The 23,272-nt window shown below is 40.2% G+C and overlaps 3 protein-coding genes across 3 annotated transcripts in view; 1 reads left to right on the top strand and 2 right to left on the bottom strand.

The window, feature by feature from the left end:
• Nucleotides 1-23,272, bottom strand: part of LOC114652426 (E3 ubiquitin-protein ligase TRIM16-like) — a 1,019,527-nt gene that overhangs the window by 160,714 nt on the left and 835,541 nt on the right. Inside the window, exon 7 of the mRNA XM_051927893.1 lies at nucleotides 2,142-2,431. Coding sequence (XP_051783853.1) covers nucleotides 2,335-2,431 — 97 coding nt within the window. The 3' untranslated portion in view covers nucleotides 2,142-2,334. The remainder of the gene's footprint in view (nucleotides 1-2,141; nucleotides 2,432-23,272) is intronic.
• LOC114652497 (tripartite motif-containing protein 16-like) overlaps nucleotides 1-23,272 on the top strand; it is a 642,127-nt gene that overhangs the window by 424,738 nt on the left and 194,117 nt on the right. The window lies entirely within an intron of this gene.
• The window catches only part of LOC114642076 (tripartite motif-containing protein 16-like), a 920,397-nt gene that overhangs the window by 789,763 nt on the left and 107,362 nt on the right, over nucleotides 1-23,272 (bottom strand). The window contains exons 2-4 of the mRNA XM_051927873.1: nucleotides 18,640-18,735; nucleotides 8,281-8,514; nucleotides 7,089-7,248 (exon numbers count right to left, since the gene is read on the bottom strand). Coding sequence (XP_051783833.1) covers nucleotides 7,089-7,248; nucleotides 8,281-8,514; nucleotides 18,640-18,735 — 490 coding nt within the window. The remainder of the gene's footprint in view (nucleotides 1-7,088; nucleotides 7,249-8,280; nucleotides 8,515-18,639; nucleotides 18,736-23,272) is intronic.

The raw sequence follows: 23,272 nt of genomic DNA, 5'->3' as shown, positions 1-23,272 counted from the left end.
TTGGGCGGTCGCGTTCGGGCGGCTGTACAACCTGGCGTGCACGCTTTACCTCAGGTTTAGTTCACAGGTCGTAGCCATGGTAAAGTTTTCATTTAATTAAATAAACATATTTGTACTAAAGCGGTTTCTTTGTGTGGGTGCCTTCGTTCATTGTTTTTATCCATATGGGCTCGTTTACAAGTCGTAGCCAAGTATCTTGAAATGCTTTTAGTAATAAAATGCATTGCAATTATCATTCCAACAGATGGCGTATCACAAACACTTGTAGTAGTACAGTGCATTAATACAAATGTTTGTGATACGCCATCTGTTGGAGTGACAAATGTAATTCATATGTCTATTCTATATGCCACACTATTTGCAGAGCTGAAGCACAACAAACTGCAGCAGGTCTGGACCAGCAGTTGTGTGCCAGCAGGGAGTTTACGGTATGGTGCACAGTAATCACACTCACACTAACACACATCCTGTCATTAAACCGCTGGCCGATATCAGTGGTGACGTCTGGTGCTGCGGCTCTGCAACTGGATGATATTGATTAGTATGGGAGTCATAAAAGCAGAGCTAATGTTTGTGAGGCACCGTCTGTTGGAAATAGAGACAAAGCGACTGGACAGATACACAGACAGACACACAGACACTTGTCCTTTTATTAAAGAGAATTAATCATGAACAAACAGATTTAATAAGTAACAATTGTCCTTATGTTGTTGTTTTTTTATCTTTTTAAATTAATGAGGAATTCAAATTTTACAAACTGTGAAGCATTAACAGGCCATTTATCTCTGTGAATGTAACACCTAATCATAATTAACAAAAGATTAATTTAAGTTAAATATTCTTTTACATAATTAAAACCAATTGTCCTTCAAGGTAATGTCAATAACTGAATATTTTTTATATCTCACCTTAAACTTTGCTTCCTAACTTTTCCTCTGCATAATATGGAGAATGGCCACAAGAGGGAGCAGTTTGGCTCCAGAAGAATCAGCTGATGTCACAGCCCTGAAAGTCACAGGAATGTCACTAAGGTGCAAGTCACATGACCAGCGTCTGAGTTTACAGCACATGATGAGGGCCACAGGAGCTGACGTGGAGTCGATTATCAGTGACTGGCGATGTGTCCAGTGTGCTCATTGACCATCAGTGTGCTCAAGCAGCCATCAGTGTGTGCCAAAGAGTCAAAGAGCAGAAAATAAGACAGGAGGAACAAAACTCAGCTCTTTATTTATTTAAGTGACAACAACACAAACACACAAGTGACACACTCAACTGACTCACTCTGTCTCAGGTCATTCATCTCAGCCTTTATCACCCTGACACTCTTCTCTATCATCCTCACCCCTCACTCTTTTGCACTTTCTCCTCTTCCTTTTAACCCCTCAGGCTCCATGAAGATGACAGATTTAGAAGTCACAGTCGCCATCTGCTGGTGAGGCCTGTAATACACAGTGAGGGGGGAGATTTATTGGCTTCTTCACACAGACTGATGTCAGGTGACATGCCGCTCCTTGAGAGGTCCTGAGGGAATTGTAAATTAATCCTGACAATGTCTGTGTCAGTGGAAAGATAAAAGTGTCCCCAATTGTCACATCTGATTGTCACTTTGAACACTGACAGTGAAAGTGAAGTCAGTCAGCTGACTTGTCTCCTTGAGGTTGAGTGACAGTGGGAACAACAAGGAGGAGGTGCAGTTTAATGTCTGACGTGACACCAAGTGACTCAGTAAAACACCAAACTCCATCAGTATGGCCGACATGTGACTGAGCGGTGAGTCCTCGTCTTTAGACATTCACAGTGAGTTCATTCAGAGGTGACAGACCACCGGAGTAACTAATAGAGGGGCAGACGATGTCTGTTCAGAGGACATCACTTCAGTCACTTCCGTCACTCTGTGCTCCTAAATAGTCACTGGAATGAGGCTCTGGATACTGAGACAGGCATGGGGTCCTGCTGGAACTGCACTACTGAAAGGCGCTATATAGACTGACTAACAGGTGACATTCAGTGACACTCAAAGGCCACAGCAGTTGGGGTGTCAGCCTGAAGGACATGTGGCTGTGAATCAACAGTGACCCCTGCTGGTCAGACTGGTATTTATAGGTCTGAGGTGTCACCGCCCCTCACTATGACACGCTCACCTGATTGGCTAGTCAGACCCAATAATAATGGAGACCCAGACAGCCGCACTCCCCCTGAATTATTATCCACAAATTCAGGCACACAGGTGCTGCCCCCCCCACCTATAGTGTAAAATTAATTTTGACCCCAAACTACAAACACAAAGAGGACCTAAGCTTGTAGGGACATCAAGTGACCGGTGTAGGGTACTGGTCAGTGGTCACATGGTGACAGATGACTGATTGTCACACAGGAGTAATTATAAAGCAAAAACCCTGGATAGAGGGGCTCAGTGAAGGAGGTGTTGATCCTGTGCAGGAGGGTCATTGTGTGTGAGACGCTATAAAATGACAGCGAGCCAGCAGGCCAGTCCAGATACACACCTATTCTGGGGCGGTAGGGGGGGCTGATTACAGTCTGCTGGTTATTGTGACACACAGAGTACTGGGAATGACAACACAGCAAACACCAGGACTTGTCATTGTTTCCAAGGCCGCACTCCCAGTCCTCTCCTTTCCTGCTCAGTCCTTTATATGCGACTCCAATCCTCATGAGACGTCCACTGCACTCCACCTCCCAGTAACAGCGAGTCCCAGTCAGAGCCTCTCTGCACAGAACTTGACCCCAGCAGTCAAGTCTGTGAGGATGATCAGGATATTCAGCTTGTCTCCCCTTTAATGTCACCTTCTTGTTTCCTTCATACAGATGGAGGCGTCTGTGTGCCGTGTTGATGTCCAGTGTGAGGGGACAGAAGTCTGAAAGGAGAGAAAAGAAAATGAGTGAGGAAATCTGGGAGTGTGTAACGGGACTGGGGGCGGAGCACAACACAGACAATTAACAAGAACCAATCAGGAACTGCGCTGACGAGACACTAATAGTAAACATCTCATCTGATTGGACAGAATCTGTGGGGATTTAAAATGAAATCATTAAAAAACAACAACAGACAACAAAGTGAAAGGCAAGCAGGTCGGACATTTGGAAGTCGTCTCAGTTGTCAGAAATTATGAGAAATGGCATAAGGTCACCATTGAGGTCAAAGTTCTAATGGACTGTCCACACTGACCACTGGCTTTATTAAAATGACACTTTTTATTGTCACAGTCCACCTCTTGAATTTAAAATCAATCCACTGCCACACTTCACAAACACATAAATTATTGTAATAAAAGTTACAATCAGCATCTATCTATCTATCTATCTATCTATCTATCTATCTATCTATCATATAGTGCCTTTCCCATCTGTCATTGAGTACTAAGAAAAGCGCTATATAAATGTAATGAATTATTATTATTATTATTATTGTCTCTTTCTTTCTTTAGTGTGTTTCCTGTCATCTCTTTTTATTATTTGACTGTCATTCTTATCCAAGGTGACTCCCGTCATCTGAGATTCCATTGTTTCCTTTTCTTTTGTTTGTCCAATTGTAGCCCAGGCAGGTGAAGTGACTTGCTGAGGTCACACAGTGGTGTCAGTAGTGAGATTTGAACCCACAACCTCAGTGTTTGCAGACCAAAGTCTTCACCACCACACCACACTGCATTTTCTCCTCCATTTAAACTCTCCTTCTGTTCAATCTAAGTCAGCTTTACTCTGGTGGTCTCATCAGGGAGGTGGGCTACAGTCCTGTAGACCCTCAAACATCCTGATAATATTAGCAGCTGTGCTCACTGGACCATGAAGCTCTTTGGAGGCGGTCTTGAAGTCTTCATCTTGACCACCCTAGGCTGTGACCTTCTTCATCTCCTCCTCTTCTCTTGTCCTCATTCAGTGTGAGGCACACAATGACACCACACAGCAGAGTGAGGACTTGACTGAGTGACTAAAGACCCCGGTGACACTCATGAGAGGAATTAGTCAGCTTGAGATGTCACGACAGTCCAGTGCCATTTTCATTTGTTTTAATGTTTAAAATTTGTGAAGTCGAGAACTCAAAGCAAAGTGTCTGCTCTGTGGACTAAAGAATGGAGGATGACGAGGACTTTTGTCAGATTTAACTTATTTCACATACAGTTGTGCTTCATTTGTAAACTAATACTGTGTCTGCATATACAGTCGTGTGAAAAAGTAAGTGGATTTTATTTTTTCTTTTCCTTTTTTAACATTTATGGACACATAATGAGACTCAGGTTCAACGGACAGCTTTGGTGAATCACTGCCTGAGTCTCTCTATCCCATAATGCACCAGTCACAGGACCCCCATCACTCTCAGCCCCTCATTCACACAACACTCTGACTTTCATATCCTAAGCCTGTCCTGTTCTATTAAAACTTCAATGATTTTTATTGTGATGATCCATTCAGTCAAAGCACAAACTCACATTTTAGAAAGTCGTCTCTGCTCTGAGGTTCAGGAGGCTGGAGGGTGAAAACTGGAGCTTCATAAACTGAAAATAAAAGAAAAGAGAAGAAGAATGGAAACTGTGAAGATGGCTTTGTGGGATCTTAGTTTAGTTCTTAAACACATATTACAAATGCAGAGAAGTTAAAGTGAAACATTTATAAAATATACAAGGGCTGGCAAATTTGGCCAAATGTCGATTTGAATATTGATATTAATAATAAATATACAGGGAGTCAGAGAGTATTGAGACCCCCTCACTTTCTGCACAATTTACTGTGTTGTTGATTTAATTTTAAATGGATTAATGTGCCTTTTGTGCTCATCAGTCTACACTCAGTAACCCATAATTACAAAGTGAGCGCAGGTCTTCAAAAAGGCCTGCACATTTATTACAAAATAAAATTAAAACTTCTCCTTCCTAGAAGTATTCAGACACTTAATTCAGGTCTTTGTGGAAGACCCTTTGGTGGTCTTCATGACTAAATGTCACTTCAATCTTTACACTCCTGGGTTTAGCCAGTTGATCCCATTCTTCCTGGCAGATCCTCTCAAACTCTATTAGATGTCAAGTAAAGCGTCTGTGAACTGCCATCTTCAGGTCTCTCCAGACACGTTCTGTGGGGTCTCAGTCTGGTCACTCAAGGACCCTCAGACTTGTCACAAAGCCACTCCAGAGTTGTCTTGACCATAGTCTTCAAGCTGTTGATCTATTGCCCAAGTCTGAGGTAGTAGGTTTTCTTTAAGGTCCTCTCTGTATTTGACTGCACTTCTCTTTCCCTCAATTCTGACCTGTCACTCTGTCCCCATAGTCTGTTGCTGTCACCACCATCTTCACTGTAGAGATGGCATTGGGCAGGTGGTGAGCAGTGCCTGGTCCTTTCCAGACATCCTGCTTGGTCTCATCACATCATTGAATCTTTCCCTTGATGCTCTCAGGCTGTCATTTGTCTTTTACTCAAGAGTATCTTCTTCCAGGCCTCTCTACCATAAACACTTGATTTGTGGAGCACTGCTGAGATGGCCATCCTTCTTACAGTTTCTGTCATCGAACTAGTGAAGTTCTGTTGTAGCGACCATTAGGTTTTCGGTCACTTTTTAGGCCCTTCCTTCCCAGTTACTCAGACTGGCCATCTCTAGAAAGTGTCCTGGTGGCTCCAAACTTCTTCCATTTTACAATGCTTGATGCCACTGTGCTGCTGGGAACATTCAAAGCCTTACAAATGGCTTTATCACCTTGCTCTGCTCTACTCCTCACCACCATTTGATCACGGAGGTCTGCAGAGGGTCCATTGAACTCCATGACTTGGTTTTTGTCCTGACATACAATGTCATACATATACTGTATTTTATACACATTGACAAACAGGTACAGTTTGGGGACATCTTCAGGGCTCCATGTAGTTAAGAAATCCCACCGAGTCGAGAGGGTGCTGCTCCTGCTAATGTCATCACTTCAATGAGTTCACAGGCCAGAAGACGAGTGACGTCACTTCCACAGCCCACTAATTAAGCTCCGCCTCTTCAGTGACACCACTATAAAATGTCACCAGAAGTGGGTGTTCATTACAGATCTGTGACTGAGGAAGACGGAGCTCTGACTCACAAGTGACTTTAACTTGACAGCCTTTGATTGCAGGAGACATCATCATCGTGCTCCGTCTTTGTGCTTTTTATTTCATATTCATCATTAAACGGGGTATTTCAGGGTGGTACCTCAACTGTTTGTGCCCACTCTATCTGCTTATTTTCATAATTTATTTATACAGTATATGTCTAATGTGGTGGATGGCCAAGATGGACCCTGTGCTCTTGGCTGCTTGACCTTAGTTTGTATTTAAACACATTGCATACTTTATGTGTAAACGTATGTAATTCATAATTTATAAAGTGTGTTGTACTCTGAGACCGCACTCACTGAAATGTTCAGGTGGTCCTCAAGTTGTCAGAGTTCTGACGCAGTCCTCCAATTTGCTTATCTTCACCACCAAAATATATCAAATACAATGCTTTTGGTGTGTAAAATCATTTTGAATGTCAGTGGGAGACATGACTTCTGAGCAAACAACAGCAGGCAAATAAAACACGAGAGCCCAGGGGGAGCACAGCTGAAAATGGATGAACGTGAACTTTTAACGTGGACTCCATCCAGCAGAATGTAATGGACAGCGAAGACAGCAGGAGCAGATTGAGATGTTCTGATATTATAAAGCACGGATGCTGAGCTCAATTTGATTCCATTAACGTCTTCTCTGTTCTCAAATAAACAATTCATTTGTACTCTGAGCCGGCTTAGCCATTTTCAACACATTTCTGTTCATTAATCTTAAGTTGAGAAAAGCAAAGGAAATAAAAAGAATCCCAAAGTTAAGTGAAAAAATTACCTTTTAAGAGAGTATATGGAGAAAGTATAAGGAGTATAACATTTCAACTTAAAATTCCAAAACATCTGATTAAGAGCAGTTGATTATTTAGAGAGTCTGTTATAACTCAGCTAGTCACGGTGAAAGGCACTATATAGTAAAAAATATTTAACAGCAGAGAGTGACAGATAAATGTTAAAGAGCAGGCCTTCTTCAGTGTCCTCTTACTGGCACTCTGGTCCTCCTAATGGACGCTGTACCTGATGGAGTCCTTATCATGATGTCCCACTGGCTGATCTTCTCCAGATTCTTTGTCAGATCTGACAGCTCCTTTCTCAGGTCCTCAGCAGTGAAATCAGCGGTGACAGTGTAGCTCAGCAAGTCTCCATCAGCAGGAAGGACACAGCGAGATGAGAAAGTCTGGATCAGGAGAGAAGAGGGTATGAGATTTCAGAAAGGAGACATTAAAAAGTAAGTAATGCTGATAAGAGAGGGCTCATCTGAATTAAGGATCAGTGTGGTGGGCAGTCAGTGTGGGTTTAGATGGTGAGAACGCCTGTCATTCATTTGCTGGTTGTTTTTGAGAGAATATTTGGTGGAGTGTAGTCAGAGATTATCAACCTTAACTATCAATAAGCTTTTCACACAGTACTCCATGAGAGACGAGTCAAGATAAAGAGACTGAGGGGGCAGGTGGGTCCAGAATTGACTTGGCACACAAAACAAGGCATTGGAATTATTATTGTTCTGAGACAAACTTAATTAAATTATATGTAAAGACTAACACATTTTGGGAGAAAGCTCTTCAATATGATTATACATTTGAAGGTCTGCTGGTCTAAAGTGAGACTTGTGAGGAAATCCTGGGAGCCTTTGTGTCTTTATCGCCATCATCAACTACACAAAGTAGAGAAAGCTACGACAAGCTGAGTTATGTAGCGACCACCATATGTGGAGTGTAAATCAAGAAGAGAATCTCCCTAACATCTGCAAAACACAGCTGACATCAGGACTATTGTGTGGAGTGTGAGAGAAAAGTACACAAGAAGAATGAGAGATGAGAGACAAGACAGGACTGTGGGGTAATAGCTGTGAGGAAATGCTGAAGGATTTGAATCTCATCAGTTTAAGGATGGAGACACCAGAAGGTGGCCTGGCAGAAGAATTGGCACCATCCTTTATTAGATGTCATATTTTACATTTCAGAAAAAAATCACTTTTTCATGCAGACACCTGTATATTCATCTATCTGTCATGTACATGAAGTTACCAACTTTGAGATATTTGTAAACAGAATATTTTAAATGTTAAGGAAATATGAAAAGATGATCTGTGTTGGACTGAATGGCCTGTTCTTGTTGTGTACATACTCCTCAGATCTCTTGATTTTGAAGTTTCTCAGGTCACACACCCCCCAGTCTGATCAGACTCCCTGTGAAGTGTCACTCTCACCTGTAGGAAGTGGACATGGTCCTTGGTCTCTGACAGCTCCTTCAGCTCAGCTTCTCTCTTCTTCAGCTCCTCAATCTCCATCTCCAGTTGCTCCATGACTCCTTTAGCCTTCTCTGTTTCTCTCTTTTCTTGTTCTTTGATCCTCTCAGTCAGTTTTCTTTGGGCTTCCTCAATGCACCGTATCAGATCAGTGAAGCTCTTCTCATTTTCTTTCATTTCTCTGTCCACAGACATCTAAATCAATAGGATAAAGATTTAGAATTGAGTCAATTAATGAGAATAACCAATCACAAAACACATTTGTTAATATTTTAATGTTGTGAAGGACAGTTTGTATTGGTTGGAGTGACTGGTGGTACTTTATGTGCAGAAGGAAGGTCAATTGCAGACTGCCTTCCAGACAATATGTTCCCCCCACTATGCCGAGTAACATCATCACTCTGCTGATGCTGTTATTAAGGAAACTTCAGGACTTTATGGGATATGCAGTCATGAAAGGCATCCTTTGCAAAAGATCTTGAGAGCCATTGGCAGGAACTGCTGGGGACACCTCTACTGTCTTGTGAGGACTCCACTTCACCTGGTACTTTTTATAAAAGTCTGCTTTTAAAAAGAGCATCTCCTGCTCAGCCTCTGGGAGCGGGAGGGGTGAGGAGGATGAGGAGAAGAAGAAGTATTATTATTATTATTATTATTATTGTTATAGTGGAGTAAACTTGAATGTTGGAAGTTAATTGTGTGGAAAGTCACCCTACAACGGAGACTTGTGTGTAATAGTTGTGTTCTAGTTTGGGGTGTCAGACGTCACCATGTCAGACCTGTGAGATGGAGATATTAAACAAGAGGGTCTAGGTGTTGGTCAAGGAGCTTCAGATTTCATTTAATTTCATGAACTCTTTTTCAATGTAAATCTCAGAGTTGTGTCTTTATTTCCAAGTTTGATGTATTTCTACTTCATTTATGAACTTTGCATTATTACTAATGAATTTACTATAGCAGCTATGGCTCATACTTGTATGATGACACCTGACTGTGTGTTACTATGTGGGAAGTAAATGTGAAGTAAAAGGTGCCTGCTGTCCAGGATCATCAACCCCAAAGCTGGAGGTATTCTGCTGTTTTTAGAACTTTGCACAGCTGGACAGTGACTCAGACAACTCTGCGATAGAAGGCAGGAATGAGAAGACCTAAAAGATCACTTCCTAACCAGCCACTATAATGAGGAAGAAATGATAATATGGCATTTATTTATTAGGGAATTTAGATGAAACTTTACTCCAGATAAAGAGAGTCTCATATATTGTTTTGCCTTTTGATACACATGTGGAAAACCTCCCTGTTTCGGTGGATAGGGTCCTGTTCAGAGCAGAGAAAGAAGGATCCAGTTGTCATTGTTCTAATTAAACAATTATAAGAGGTTGGATAAGACCACCAGTACTGCAGGACAATTTAAAGAGTTAGGTACAAAGCTGAGGAACAGTAGTGACATAGTGATCAGAAGTTCAGCCTACACCACACACTAGTCTATATAAAACTCAGGAAATTACATAGATAGATAGATAGATAGATAGATAGATAGATAGATAGATAGATAGATAGATAGATAGATAGATAGATAGATAGATAGATAGATAGATAGATAGATAGATAGATAGATAGATAGATAACATAAAATGGAACTTATAGAATCTTTATGGAATTGAAAATGTATTCTTCATAAAGTAATATTCCAAATACAAAGACACTCTGTTGACCAAAACAAGGTAATCTAACGCAAAAAAAAGTTTCTAAACAGAATCCAAAGAGAAGATGAAAAACAAAGCACAGGCTGAAAAATCCAGAAAATCACATATTTATAGGGCGGAAGGGAAGCTCCTGACAGTGATTGGCAGTGATTAACATACATAAATAAATAAATCAAAAAGACATGAAACAAAACTTTGAACATCATGCAGGCGAAGGACCTCTGGGTGAAAAATGTCGCCGTCAGCATGGGTGTAGTGAGGGGATTTCATGCATCACTAATAAGCAGGAATTCTAGGAGGAAACAACAAAAGCAGATAAGCATAGAACCATAAACCGAAGTGAAGGTCAATTATTGAGGACGGCTCTCCTTTACTTGTACTTCCTCGACTGTCCTTCTTTGTCTTAATTGGACTACACAGTGTTGAGTGACACACTGTGACCCGCCTACTTTCTATGAACTAAAGACACTCCCACTGGTCTGGGCCTGCTGCTCTTAGTACTTTAATACACTAGATGGCGATGGTCTGTTTAATGTCAGTCTGCACAATAAATTTAATTTAAGTTTAGTCTGTCATGGCTGTGGAGATATGGATGTGTCTGCTAGCCAATCAGATAAGTAAATCGTAAGCTACTACCACCTCTTGGGGGGAACGTGTATGTATGTTCTGGGATCAGTATTGGACAGTGTTGTTGTCTTGTGAGTTTTTGGATTAAAGAGTTATTGTTAATTAAACTGCTGTCCTGAATTGTCCCTCTGCACGTGACGTGGTGTCAGAAGTTTAGTTGCACCCACGGAGCCTTGGAAAGAGAAGTAAAAATGTTTAAGTTCAATGCCCCCGAGGCTTTCGACTTCACGCAAACAGCGTCGTGGCCAATGTGGATTCAGCGCTTCAATTGTTTTCGCATCTCTACGAAGCTAAACAAATAGGAAGGTGAGGTGCAAGTTAATTCCCTGCTATATTCAATGGGCAAAGATGCCGAGATTACATACAGTACATTTACGTTTGCAGAAGCTCCTCAGGCAAATAATTACAAGGCTGTTGTCAAGAAATTTGAAGAACATTTTGTACCTTGGAGAAATGTTATACATGAGCAGGCTGTCTTCCACCAGCGGCAACAAAAAGTTGGAGAGACAGTAGAAGGTTTTGTTAGGAGTCTGTACGAGCTAGCAGAATACAGTGTTGTGAGTTCGGGGCGAGCAAAGAGGAACAAATAAGAAACAGAGTTGTTATCGGGATAGCAGATCACAAAATCTCCCAGAATTTGCAATTGGAAGTAGATTTAACTTTAGATAAAGCCGCCAATTCAAGCTAATTAAGCAACAGAATGCAAGTGCAGAAATGCTGGCTGGAGTGAGTGAAGTTTGACTCGCACAGTGCAGAGACAATAGACGCAGTGGTGGTCAAGGTGAAGACAGGAGAGGGACAATTAGTTAGTGAATGCACGCGCTGTAATCGCAGTCACAAAGGAAAGGAGTGCCCTACGTGAAACAAACGCTGTGGGAAATGCAATAAACTAAACATGTGAAAGAACTAGTAGCAAGTGAAAAAGACAACACATTTTTCCTTGGGTTAGTAGCCGATGACAGAGACCTTGTTGAGAGATGGTACATTTCACTACCTATACAAGGCAAGTCCATCATATTTAAAACTGATACATGTGCCAATAGCTCCATAATGTCAGGCTTATCATATGAGACTATAGGGTTACCTCTGTTGGAGGAAACAGGTATCAACATTAGAAGTCCTGGGGGGGAAGGTGAAATGTGAAAGAAAATTCCTGGCAAAGACAGAGTGGAAAGGAAAACAATTTGATTTCTGGATTTATTTTGTGGAAGAGCCATTCACAAACAATATACTGAGCCACGGTGTTGCGTGTAAAATGGGTATTATACAGAGAGTGGATGAAGTCTCAGAGGATGCGTGTGGAGACTATGGCTTGCTGAACTGTAAACCAGTCACAATCTGATGCTGTACCATATAGCATAGCCACCCCACGCAGAATCCCATTTCTCCTACTGCCCAAAGTAGAGAAGGAATTGCTTAAAATGCAATCCCTTGGGATAATCACTGAAGTTACTGAGCCAACAGAATGGTGTGCCCCCATGGTGCCAGTGGTTAAAAAGAGCGGCCTTGTCAGAATATGCGTTGATTTGAAGCGTCTAAATCAAGCTGTAAATCGTGAGCGCTTCATTCTTCCAACATTAAAATACATTGACCCAAAGCTTTCAGGTGCCAGTGTGTTATCCACACTGGATGCATCATTGGGTTTTTGGCAAATTCCGCTGGATCACGATTGCATAAAGTTGACCACCTTCATAGCTCCTTTTGGAAGATTCTGTTTTAATAGGCTGCCATTTGGGATTACATCTGCTCTTTTAAAGAGAGATGAGCAGACTTTTACAAGTACATAAAGGCACTGTGGTGGTCATGGATGACATTTTAGGCTATGGCTAAAATCAAGCTGAACATGACGAGAACCTTCAAGCTGTTCTTAAAACAATTAAAAATTCTGGACTAAAACTGAATTGAGACAAATGTTGTTTTAATAAATCAGAGCTGCAGTACTTTGGACACATAATCAGCAATAGAGGCATCATGTCAGATATGGCTAAAGTGAAAGCGATCACAGAAATGCCTAGTCCGACTAACGTGATGGAGCTCCGGCAAATGCTGGGAATGATCAACTATCTAGGCACATTTGTCCCTGGGCTGTCTACAGAGCTTCAAGCCGTGACCTCATTTCTTAAGAAAGAAAAAGTGTGGATGTGGACAGTAGCACAAGAACAGACCTTGGATCAGGTAAAGCACATGCTAGTCACTGCTCCCACTCTTGCTTATTATGATGCCAAGGACTCAACTATAGTTAGTGCCGATGCCAGCAGTTTTGGCTTAGGTGCTGCACTACTCCAAGTCCATGGTGACACAGTTCGTGCAGTTGCTTTCTGCTCAAGAACATTAACTGAAACAGAGTGCAGATACTCTCAAATTGAAAAAGAGTGTGTACCAACAGTGTGGGCATGTGAAAAGTTTGCCTGGTACTTGCAAGGCATGGAAGGATTTTGTCTGTAAACAGACCACAAACCTTGGTTCCGCTGATTAACTCCAACGATATCGATCATGCCCCCTTGAGATGTCAGCATTTATTAATGCGACTTATGCGTTTTAATGTGAAAGCAATACATGTTTCTGCCAAGCAACTAGTAGTTGCTGATATACTCTCTAGGAATCCATTAAAGAATTGCAACTATTCAGATATTGAGGAAGAAGTAAAATCATTTGTTGAAACAGTTGTGAGGTTCAAGGAAGTGTCAACATCCCTGTTGAAAATTATTAGGGAGGCAACGCTAAGCAATTCTGACATTGATGCAGTGAATAGGTTCCTACTTGAGGCCTGGCCCAGACACTTACCATCCCATCTAAATGGATATTATACTGCCAGAGCATCTCTGTCAGTGGGAGATGGTTTGCTACTGTTTGAGGACAGAATTGTGATTCCATCTGAAATGCGAGAGGATGTGTTAAACCGAATCCATGAAGATCATCAAGGACTTACAAAGTGCCACCAGAGAACAAAAACGTCAGTATGGTGGTCTCTGTTAGGAAAGGACAATTAAAGAAAAGTGACAATGTGTGCCTTTTGTAGAGCTCACAGGCCTAGTCAAAGTAAAGAACCTCTCATTACTACACCTCTACCTTCTGGCCCCTGGTGTAAAGTAGCATCAGATTTGTGTGAACTAAATGGTAAAACTTACCTTGTAGTAGTAGACTACTATTCTCGGGATATTGAAATTTTGCACTTGCAGCTGGTGTCAGATAATGGCCTTGAGTTTTGTTCAGCAGAGTTTCAGCAGTTTAGTCAAGACTATGATTTTTGTCATACAACATCCAGCCCTCATTATCGTCAGTTAAATGGAGATGTAGAGAGAGCAGTCCAGACTGCAAAAACATATACTCCTTCAACCCGATCCTCACTTAGCACTTATGTGCTATCGCGCAACACCTCATGCCGCTACAGGAATGAGTCCAGCCCAGCTGATGATAGACAGGTTAGTTCTGATTTGTCGACCTATGTTGGAGCACAAACTCCAGCCCCAAGCTATTGATCATGACATGGTGAGGAGGAAAGGTAAGGCAGCAAATGAAGCATACAAGTTCTTCTATGATCGAAGACTCTCTGCCCAAGCCCTGCCAGATCTTTGCCTTGGAGAAAAACCCAGCTGTTTGTAATGAACAAAACACCAGAGCCTCAGTCATATGTAGTGCAGACTGAAGATGGTACTGTCTTATGGAGGAATCGCATACACCTGCAGTCAGTTCCAAGGCAAACAAGTTTTGCTGAGAGCAGTCATTCTCAAGAAGGAACAGAAAATGTTCCAACTATACCTCCAATAAAGGATGAAATTCAGAATCCAACACCTGCTGGTTCTGTAATTCCTACCTCAAATACAGCATCCATACTTACAACAAGGAGTGGGAGAGTAGTGAAAGCACCAAAACGCTATGGTGATACCTAAGAAGAATGGACACTTATTTATGCAGAGCAGCAACTGCAAGTGTAGCATAATAACTACTGATGTTACTATGCGGATGACAATTCAAGTTAAATGTTACCTGTTGTGGGAAATGTTTAGGAAAAGTTCTTGTTTTATTAATAATGTTTTAGGGGTATTTGTTTTCAGAAAGAAGGAAGATATGGAGATATGGATGTGTCTGCTGGCCAGTCAGATGAGTAATATGTAATCTACTACCACCTCTTGGGGTGGAACATGTATGTATGTTCTGGGATCAGTACTGGACACTGTTGTTGGATTGTAAATTCAAATTAAAAAGTTATTATTAATTAAACTGTTGTCCTGAATTGTCCCTCTGCACGTGACAATGGCAGAGAAATGTGTGTGAAGAGTTCTTCCTCTGCTGGATGAGATCATCTCATACATGAATCCTGGAATAACTGGAGCTGAGACAGCTTGCTACCTTGGAGAGTGTGACATTTTATCACAAGATCAGACCCACACTAGCAATCATAATGAGCCAATTTGGGGTGTCTGTAAATTACCCAATCCTAAATGTGAGGATGTTAGGGAAGATCTAAAATAACTGGAGGAAACCCACAGAGGTATTGTGGTAAGAAGTGGTAAACTCCACATGGAAAGTGAATGGAGGACAGTGGATCTGAAATTAAGCAAACATGACAAGGAAAGGACAGGCTCTACAATCAGAATTTGGCATCTTTACAACAAAAGAAACTGAACAACTCATCTTTAAATCACAGAATCAACACAACATCACCAGTATGATCATGGAGAGAAGGCTAAACAGTTCTTAGTTCAACATATCCACAAGCTGGAAGCTTGCAACACAATAAAAAAGTTTATCAATGCAACTGGAGATAAAATCATTGACCATAAAAATATAACTCACACATTTAGGGAGTACTATATATCTTTATACTCCATTCCGTTTAAAGAAGATGAGACATAATCTAAGGAGTAATACAAATTAAACAGACGGACACTCAGTGCAGAGGAACTGGACAAACCTCTGACACTCTCAGAACTACTGGATGCTATACTTTCACTGCAAAGTGGGAAAACAGCAGGTCATGATGGCAACCAAGTGGAATTTTATAAAGAAATTTTCAAGTAAGTTTGCTCCACTATTATTAGCAATGTTTACAGAAGCTGATGACAATAAAATTCTACCTCAACCTGTTCACCAAACGTTAATTCATATTTTCCAAAGAAAAATAAGGATTTATCATAGTGTGCACCATACAGACCAATTTCAATTCTGAATAATGTAATATCACAAGGCCAAACCAAATTTATTAAAAGCATACTGTTAGCTCTAAACCTTTTGTGTCTATTTAATGTAATACATTCACACACAACATCTAACACACCACAGATCTTATTATCTTTGAACACAGAGAAAACCTTTGATAGAGTCAAATGGGACTGTTTATTCACCACACTGCACATGTTTGGGTTTGTTCCAAATATATATGCAGTGATAAAATTACTTTACATGAGTCCAGAAGCCTCAGTCTGTGTTAACAACATGAACTCAAACTTCTTCAAACTAGAATATTGGACTCGACACGGGTGCCCTCTATCACCATTGCTTTTTGCATTAGCCATTAATCCACTGGCTAGTCATTTTCAAAATACTTCAGAGATTAAGGGGATTGTCAGAGAAGGATTTGAACAGAAAATACCAGTAATTGCAGATGATATGGTTCTTGTATATAACACCCTTAAACATCTTTACTATTAGTCCTTAATGTGCTAACAGAATTAGAAAAGATATCTGAACTCAATATCAATTTGCATAAAAGTGTGCTTTCACCAATGAACTCTCTAGCACACCATACTTGACTGGATATCTATCCTTTTATTTTATCAGAACACTTTACATATGTAGGGGTAAACATCACAAGTGAACATAAAAGATCATTCACCACACAATATTGCTATCTGCAAGGAAAAAAGTCAAACAAGATGTGAACCCTCCATCTCACCTAAGCAGGGAGAATCAATACTGTCAAGATGAACATCCTTCCTAAGCTTCTTTTTCTATTTCAGAGCATCCCTATATACATCGAATATAAAATCCTACTAATAACCTACAAAGCTTTAAATAACCTCGCACCAAACTACATCAGTAACCTCCTCCATCACTATGTGCCTGCCCGCCCACTAAGGTCCTCTGATTCTGGTAATCTTGTTGTGCCCCTCACTAATCTACACTCCATGGGTGACAGGGCCTTCAGCTGTATAGCGCCCAGACTCTGGAATGACCTACCAAAATTAATCAGGTCAGCTGACTCCATGAATTCTTTTAAAAAACAACTCAAAACTCATCTGTTCAGGAAGGCTTATAGCTCTACTTGACTTTATTACCTTTCTCTCAGTTTACCTCTCTGTCAAGTTGCTAATGTAACCTGTATGTGTGTGCGACCATCAATTATGTTGTCTGTTTTTTTCTCAGAATTTACTGTCTTAATCTTCTTTATTTATTTATCTGGTTTGTACAATGCTATATACTGTATATTCTGCCGTTCTTTATTTATTCTGTAAGTGCCTTGAGCATGGGAAAGGTGCTATATAAATAAAATGTATTATTATTATTATTAATAAATCATTTTTCAACATGCTAGACTCAGTTGTAACCTCATGTATCTGGAATTCAAGATGTCCAAATATTAAAAGGTGACTCTACAAAGACATAAAGCAGAAGGTGGCATGGCACTACCTAACTTTCAGTTTTATTACTGGGTTGCAATTATACAAGCTACAAAGTCCTGTAAATTGAAAAAAAATGATGAATTTACACCTGTCTGGTCTTCAATTGAAATAAAATCTTTATGCCCCAAATACTATTTTTCATCAATATATCAATAATCCAATTGTCCATCAATCACACAGAATATAGAAACAATGGAGGGCTCACTTCAAGGCAAAGAAGCTTTTATCTGTTCCTCCTCTTCATGATAATCACCTTTGTAATCTTCTCAAACGTAAACAGTATTTAATCTTTGGAAAATATCCCAGAATAAAAAATGTAGAGAATTGTATATAGATAATGTTTTTGCATCTTTTGAACAATTACGCTTCAAATTCAACTATTTTTCTGATTCTTTTAAATCAGAAATTTTGCTAAAAGTAACCTACAATTTTCAGCACCTCTCTCCCATTTCTATTTTAGAAGAAATCCTGATCATTCAGACAGCATCTCAACAACATATAAAAATGTCTCAAAGAATTTCCCCTTTAAAGATCCTGGGGTGTGGTGCAAAAAGGACCTCAATTACCATCTAAGAAAAGAAGTGGAAACCAGCTCTGCACAGAATACACTACAGCTCAGTATTCACAAAGCACTCAATCATTCAAGTTAAAATCTTTCATTGATCGTATTTAACTCATTTATATTTGTCCAAAATGTGTCCAGGACAAGATGAAACCTGCAAGTGTTGCAAGCCTTGGGGTCACGATCACTCCATACCCATTAACAGCTGTGATTAGTGGGCTCCCTGAGGGGCTTTGAGTATAGAAGGACAAATTAATTTTAACACCCGACACCACACTACAAGCTCATAGACTTGACCTGTTTAAATGGAAGAATCCCAGCCCACCTTTTATATGTCAGTGGGTACCTGTTGTTCTGTACCATTTGAAATTGTAAAAAATCTATTTTTTGCTTACAGAATCTGTTCAAGACTTTTTTAAAATATGGCAAGTTTTAATTAATATAAATTTAGAGTAAGCATTTAAAAAACAGAACAGACCATTAAGGAATGTTATGCTTACTGATCCAATTCAGAACATTAGCACTGACCTTCAGTTTGAGTTATCGTTAGGGAGAGTTGAATCCCCTTTAAGAAGTGAGTGGAATGTCAGAGGACTTTAAGGTGATGCTGTCTGATTCTCTAAAGAATAAAACATGGACTACGGTCAACAGTGAAATGCTATGAAGGACACCACAACATGTCTTCTCTCCTCCTCCCTTTTCCTGTCTCTACACATCATCACCAGTGAAGCTCTGCCGGCTCTTCTGTTTTTAAGTTAGTTCTTCACTCTTTGATATGAAGTGTCATGTTAATTCCTCTCACCTTCATCTCCTCCATAGTTCTCCTCGTCTCCTTCAGTGTCTTCTCTCTCTCCTCAAGTCTCCTCTTGATGTCACTCAGTGTCGCCCCCAGCTGTTTCTGTTTGGACACACAAGAGGACATGCATGATCAGATCAGAATTCATGTTCACCTTTTCATTTCTTCTTCTGTTTCTGCATCCTGATATTTGTACAACACGTTTCTTTTTTTACATTTCATGGCACAACATACTTCTTCCGTCACACTTTGACACAGTAGGTGACACAAAGAGATTTGATTCAATGGATATGAATAACATAAAAGATTAAAAGAAACATTTAATATCACTGATTCAAGATGGAGTTTGGGCTTATAGAGTGCATCAAATAATGAAGTCAGTTTGAAGACACACTGGTGTGTGAGTTAGTTCTTGAAGTTTAGAAGACATCACATCAACATCTGGGAAATCAAAACTTCACACACAAAAAACTGGACTGTGTAGGTGAAGAATCTAATCAATTAATTAATTAAAACTACCAAACAGTAAGTCCAGAGCTGGAGGTCTTTGTTTCACTTTACAGCCAAGACACCAGAACTATAATGTGATCTGCTCAGTTTATGCCTGAAATTCATAAATTGTCAAAAGGCCTCACAAATCAGCTTTTATTTTCTGTGTCTGTGGCCCACTCATGGTGATGGACTAACAACTGACTCAAACACTCTTACTGCAATAAATGATCCATCCATTCATCCATCTCTCCATGTTCTTAACCCATTTATCTAAGGCAAAGTCAAAGGTCCACTGAAGGCTTATCTCAGAAAACATTGGACACAAGGCAGGGACAAAACCTGTGAAGGGAACCAGTCCATCACAATGCAAATGCACAGACACACACACACACACACACACACACACACACACACACACACACACACACACACACACACACACACACACACACACACACAATAGTTCTAATTTAGCAATGTCAGTCCACCTAACCTGTATATCTTTGGATTGTTGGCAGGAAACTGAAGCACCCGGAGGACATGAACACCAATCAAAATAAACAACATATTTATAACATAAGGATAACTGAAGATGTAAATATACAAGTTTATATGGACAAAGAGCATTCGCAAATAACACAATACATATATCTGCATTATCTTAGTTGGTTCTGTTTCTTGTACTTACGGAAAAAGTCACATAACAGGTCTGGTCTTACAGAAGGTTAGATGAATCAGTTCTGAGCTACGAGACCAAGTTTCTAAAGCCAGCACTGTGACAGCACTCACTTACTGCTCCTCTGTGTGTATGTGTGTGTGTGTGCTTGTGTGAGTGTGTGTGTGTGTGTGTGTGTGTGATGCTGTTCTGAACTGATACAAGTCCACTTTAGTTTTCTCCCTGAATTTATGATGAAACCCTAACAACAGCTAAAGTCTTCTCCTTCACACAGTTATGGTGATGTTAATTCCCAGAATTCACCCCCTGGCTTTATCTTAACTACCGAGTCACGGTCAGAAGTTCTCAGACTCCGAGCAGGTGAACTCCTGAGTTAGTTTATGGTCACTCAGGTGGAGGTGATGCTTTCTCCAGATTGCTGTATCCATGGAGAGCTTCCTCTGTCACACATGGAAGAACATTCAGTTTGCTTTGTCCTTCTTCTAACAGATTCATTTCTCTCTCTTGGCCTTTTCTCCTTGTAGCTGTTGAGTTGTTCTGCAGTTTAAAGAAGTCTTTGAGGTTTCACACTTTTTGCTGGCAAAAAACGTACAACTGCTTGGTCTTCTGTGCCCAACTGCTTCCCTCCTTCAACAATTTTACAGAGAAGTCTTATGTGGGGTCCCTCTTACCTGTGCATCTTACTTTCCTTTACCAGGCTGGGTCTTAATAAGGGTCTTACTACAGGGCAGAAGCTAATCCAGGGACAGAGATCAGAGTTCTAGTGCTTACAAAGGGTTATAAAGGAAGTTGTGGACTTGATGCTGTAGCTGATGTTGCTACTAATTGGTGTAAAGTTGTGTCCATCAAGTTTGCAAGAGGTTGAGTTTTGACTCCTTTAGTCATAAAGTGATAAAGAGTGCCATACGGAGACATTGCTGGGTGTCATTTGCCTGTGGTTGATCAGACTGATCAGATGACACCCAAAACTGTCAAGGAGAGTCCTGGTGAAGTGAACTGACATCTTAATTAAAAAGAGTCAATGAAAGAGTGGCAGGCAGGGGCAGCTTAACTCACGCCAGTACAGTCTGTGCACCGTAACACTAAAGCTGGTGTTGTTATTAAGTAATACGGTGCCCTTAAAATGACTCAAAAAAGGCATAAACTTGATATCCACTCATTTCAAGACTTTTGGATAAACAAATATGGATTCATACAAGAACAGGATTGTGCTGTTTGTGCGTTATTTTGTGAAAGTGTCGTGTGCTGTACATCAAGTGTATCAAACAAAACATCAGTCCATGTGAATCCATAAAATGGTTGTTTGTAGTGACAAAAAACAAACTAGTATTTTCAATCAAGTAATTGGAACCAAAAATAAAGCAACCGAATGAAGTTACAAGATTGCTCAGAGTGTGGCTTTGAAGGCCCAACCTTTCAGAGATGGAGAAATAGCCAAGGAAACTGTTTTTTGAGCAGTGCTGAAATTTTGTTGAGTGACTTACCAAATAAAGAAACAATGCTGTGTTGGATTTGAGAAATACCGCCTTGTGCGAGATCAGTTGAGAGACACATAACTGATATAGCTGAAAATGTAACAGTAAAACAGACAACTGGGTTACAACAAGCTGTATTTAGTGTTACTCTTGATGAAACTGGCGATGTGAATGACATGGCATGCTTAGTTATACTTGGGAAATATTGTGACAACGACTGTATTAATAAAGAACTGTGCTACTTGTTATCTCTTGCTGGTACAACCAAGGGAGAGGACATCATAATTGCATTTCTAAGCTATTTCAAAAATCAGAACATCAACATGAATAAAATATTCGGTGTTACTATTGATGTGCCCCTGCAACAGTCGAAAAGATCAAAGGATTTCTCAAACCTCTTCAGGATCATATTGGACATCAAGTATTGAGCTTTGGTTGCATTATGCACCAGGAGAGCTTGTGTGTGAAGAATTTGTCACTGCGCTTGAACTCTGTAATGGAAACTGTTATCAAGATAGTTAGCTTCATAGTTTCTCGCTCTCATTGACCCACAGGCAAGTCAAGTCTCTTCTATAAAAAGTGGAGAGCACATATACAGACCTCCTGCTTTACAGTAATGTCCATTTGCTTAGCTGAGGTAATGTTTTGAACAGATTTTTATAATGTATAGAAGCAAACAAGTTGTTTTTGATTAAAGAGAACATTTCCCAGAACTGAATGACGACGACTCACTGTGTAAGCTGATGTTTCTGGCTGACGTAACTAAACACCTGAGTGACTTAAGCTTGAGTTTACAAGGTCAGGGGCAAACAGATATATTTTGCTCTTTTATTACCACTAACATCTACAAACACTCTCCAAACATAAAGGCTCATTCAAATCGATTTGAGGTCAACAGAGATGAGCTTCAGAAGTACGTCAAACTGCTCAGGAGAGTTTGCAAAACAAGGTCAAGACTTCCAAATTTACAGGCCGCATATTTTCTTACCACATCAAGCCCACCTTAACTGATCTTACTACCACCACATTTGATGTCTCTTTTCAAGCGGATGGATGCTGACAATTTTGAAATGTCATCAGTCATCAGAGTTATGGATGATAAAATTTTTAGACCTGAAGGAAACTGCTTGGAAAAGTCAGCTGCCATCCTCAGTCCCTGGACATCCCTGCCTGAAGTGTTCACCTATTTGAAGAAAGTTGCATTTGCTTTGCTTTTGGCTTTTGGTCGACTTATACATGTGAACACATTTTCTGACACATGAAATCTGTTTTGAGTCCACAGAGAAGTTTCTTGACGCCCGTGTGAAGCTGAAAGTCACCAAATACACACCTGATATTGAACAATTAGCTCAGGAGAAGGAAGGACAAGGGTCACCGTAATTAATTAATGACTCAGGTCAATAATAATCAATGATTACTCAGCATTAAACATTTTAATGACGTGCTTTGGGTTTGATTTATTCAATTGATTTGCTCTTCAAACTATTGGACTTTCTGTTTTAGCAAAACATACATTTGACAATGTTAACAAAATTCAAAAATAATGGTTTCAGAACTTAAATTTTGCAAAACTTAGTTTTTGTATTTGTTCCTATTTGAATTAAAATATTGAATAATCAACCAAGAATAGAATAGTTATGTAATGTACTGGAAACATGTTAATATAAGATCAAGTTAATGTGTTTCAGTGGTTGTTGTACAGTGATCCCTCGCTATATCGCGCTTCACCTTTCGCGGCTTCACTCCATCGCGGATTTTATATGTAAGCATATTTAAATATATATCACGGATTTTTTGCTGGTTCGCGGATTTCTGCAGAAAATGGGTCTTTTAATTTCTGGTACATGCTTCCTCAGTTGGTTTGCCCAGTTGATTTCATACAAGGGACGCTATTGGCAGATGGCTGAGAAGCTACCCGGCTTACTTTTCTCTTTCTCTTGCGCTGACTTTCTCTGATCCTGACGTAGGGGGATTGAGCAGGGGGGCTGTTCGCACA

Source organism: Erpetoichthys calabaricus, chromosome 5 (genome assembly GCF_900747795.2).
Source record: "Erpetoichthys calabaricus chromosome 5, fErpCal1.3, whole genome shotgun sequence".
Classification (NCBI taxonomy): Eukaryota; Metazoa; Chordata; class Cladistia; order Polypteriformes; family Polypteridae; genus Erpetoichthys; species Erpetoichthys calabaricus.
Note: the sequence above shows the minus strand (reverse complement) of the source record. Positions and strands in the feature narration are given on the sequence as shown.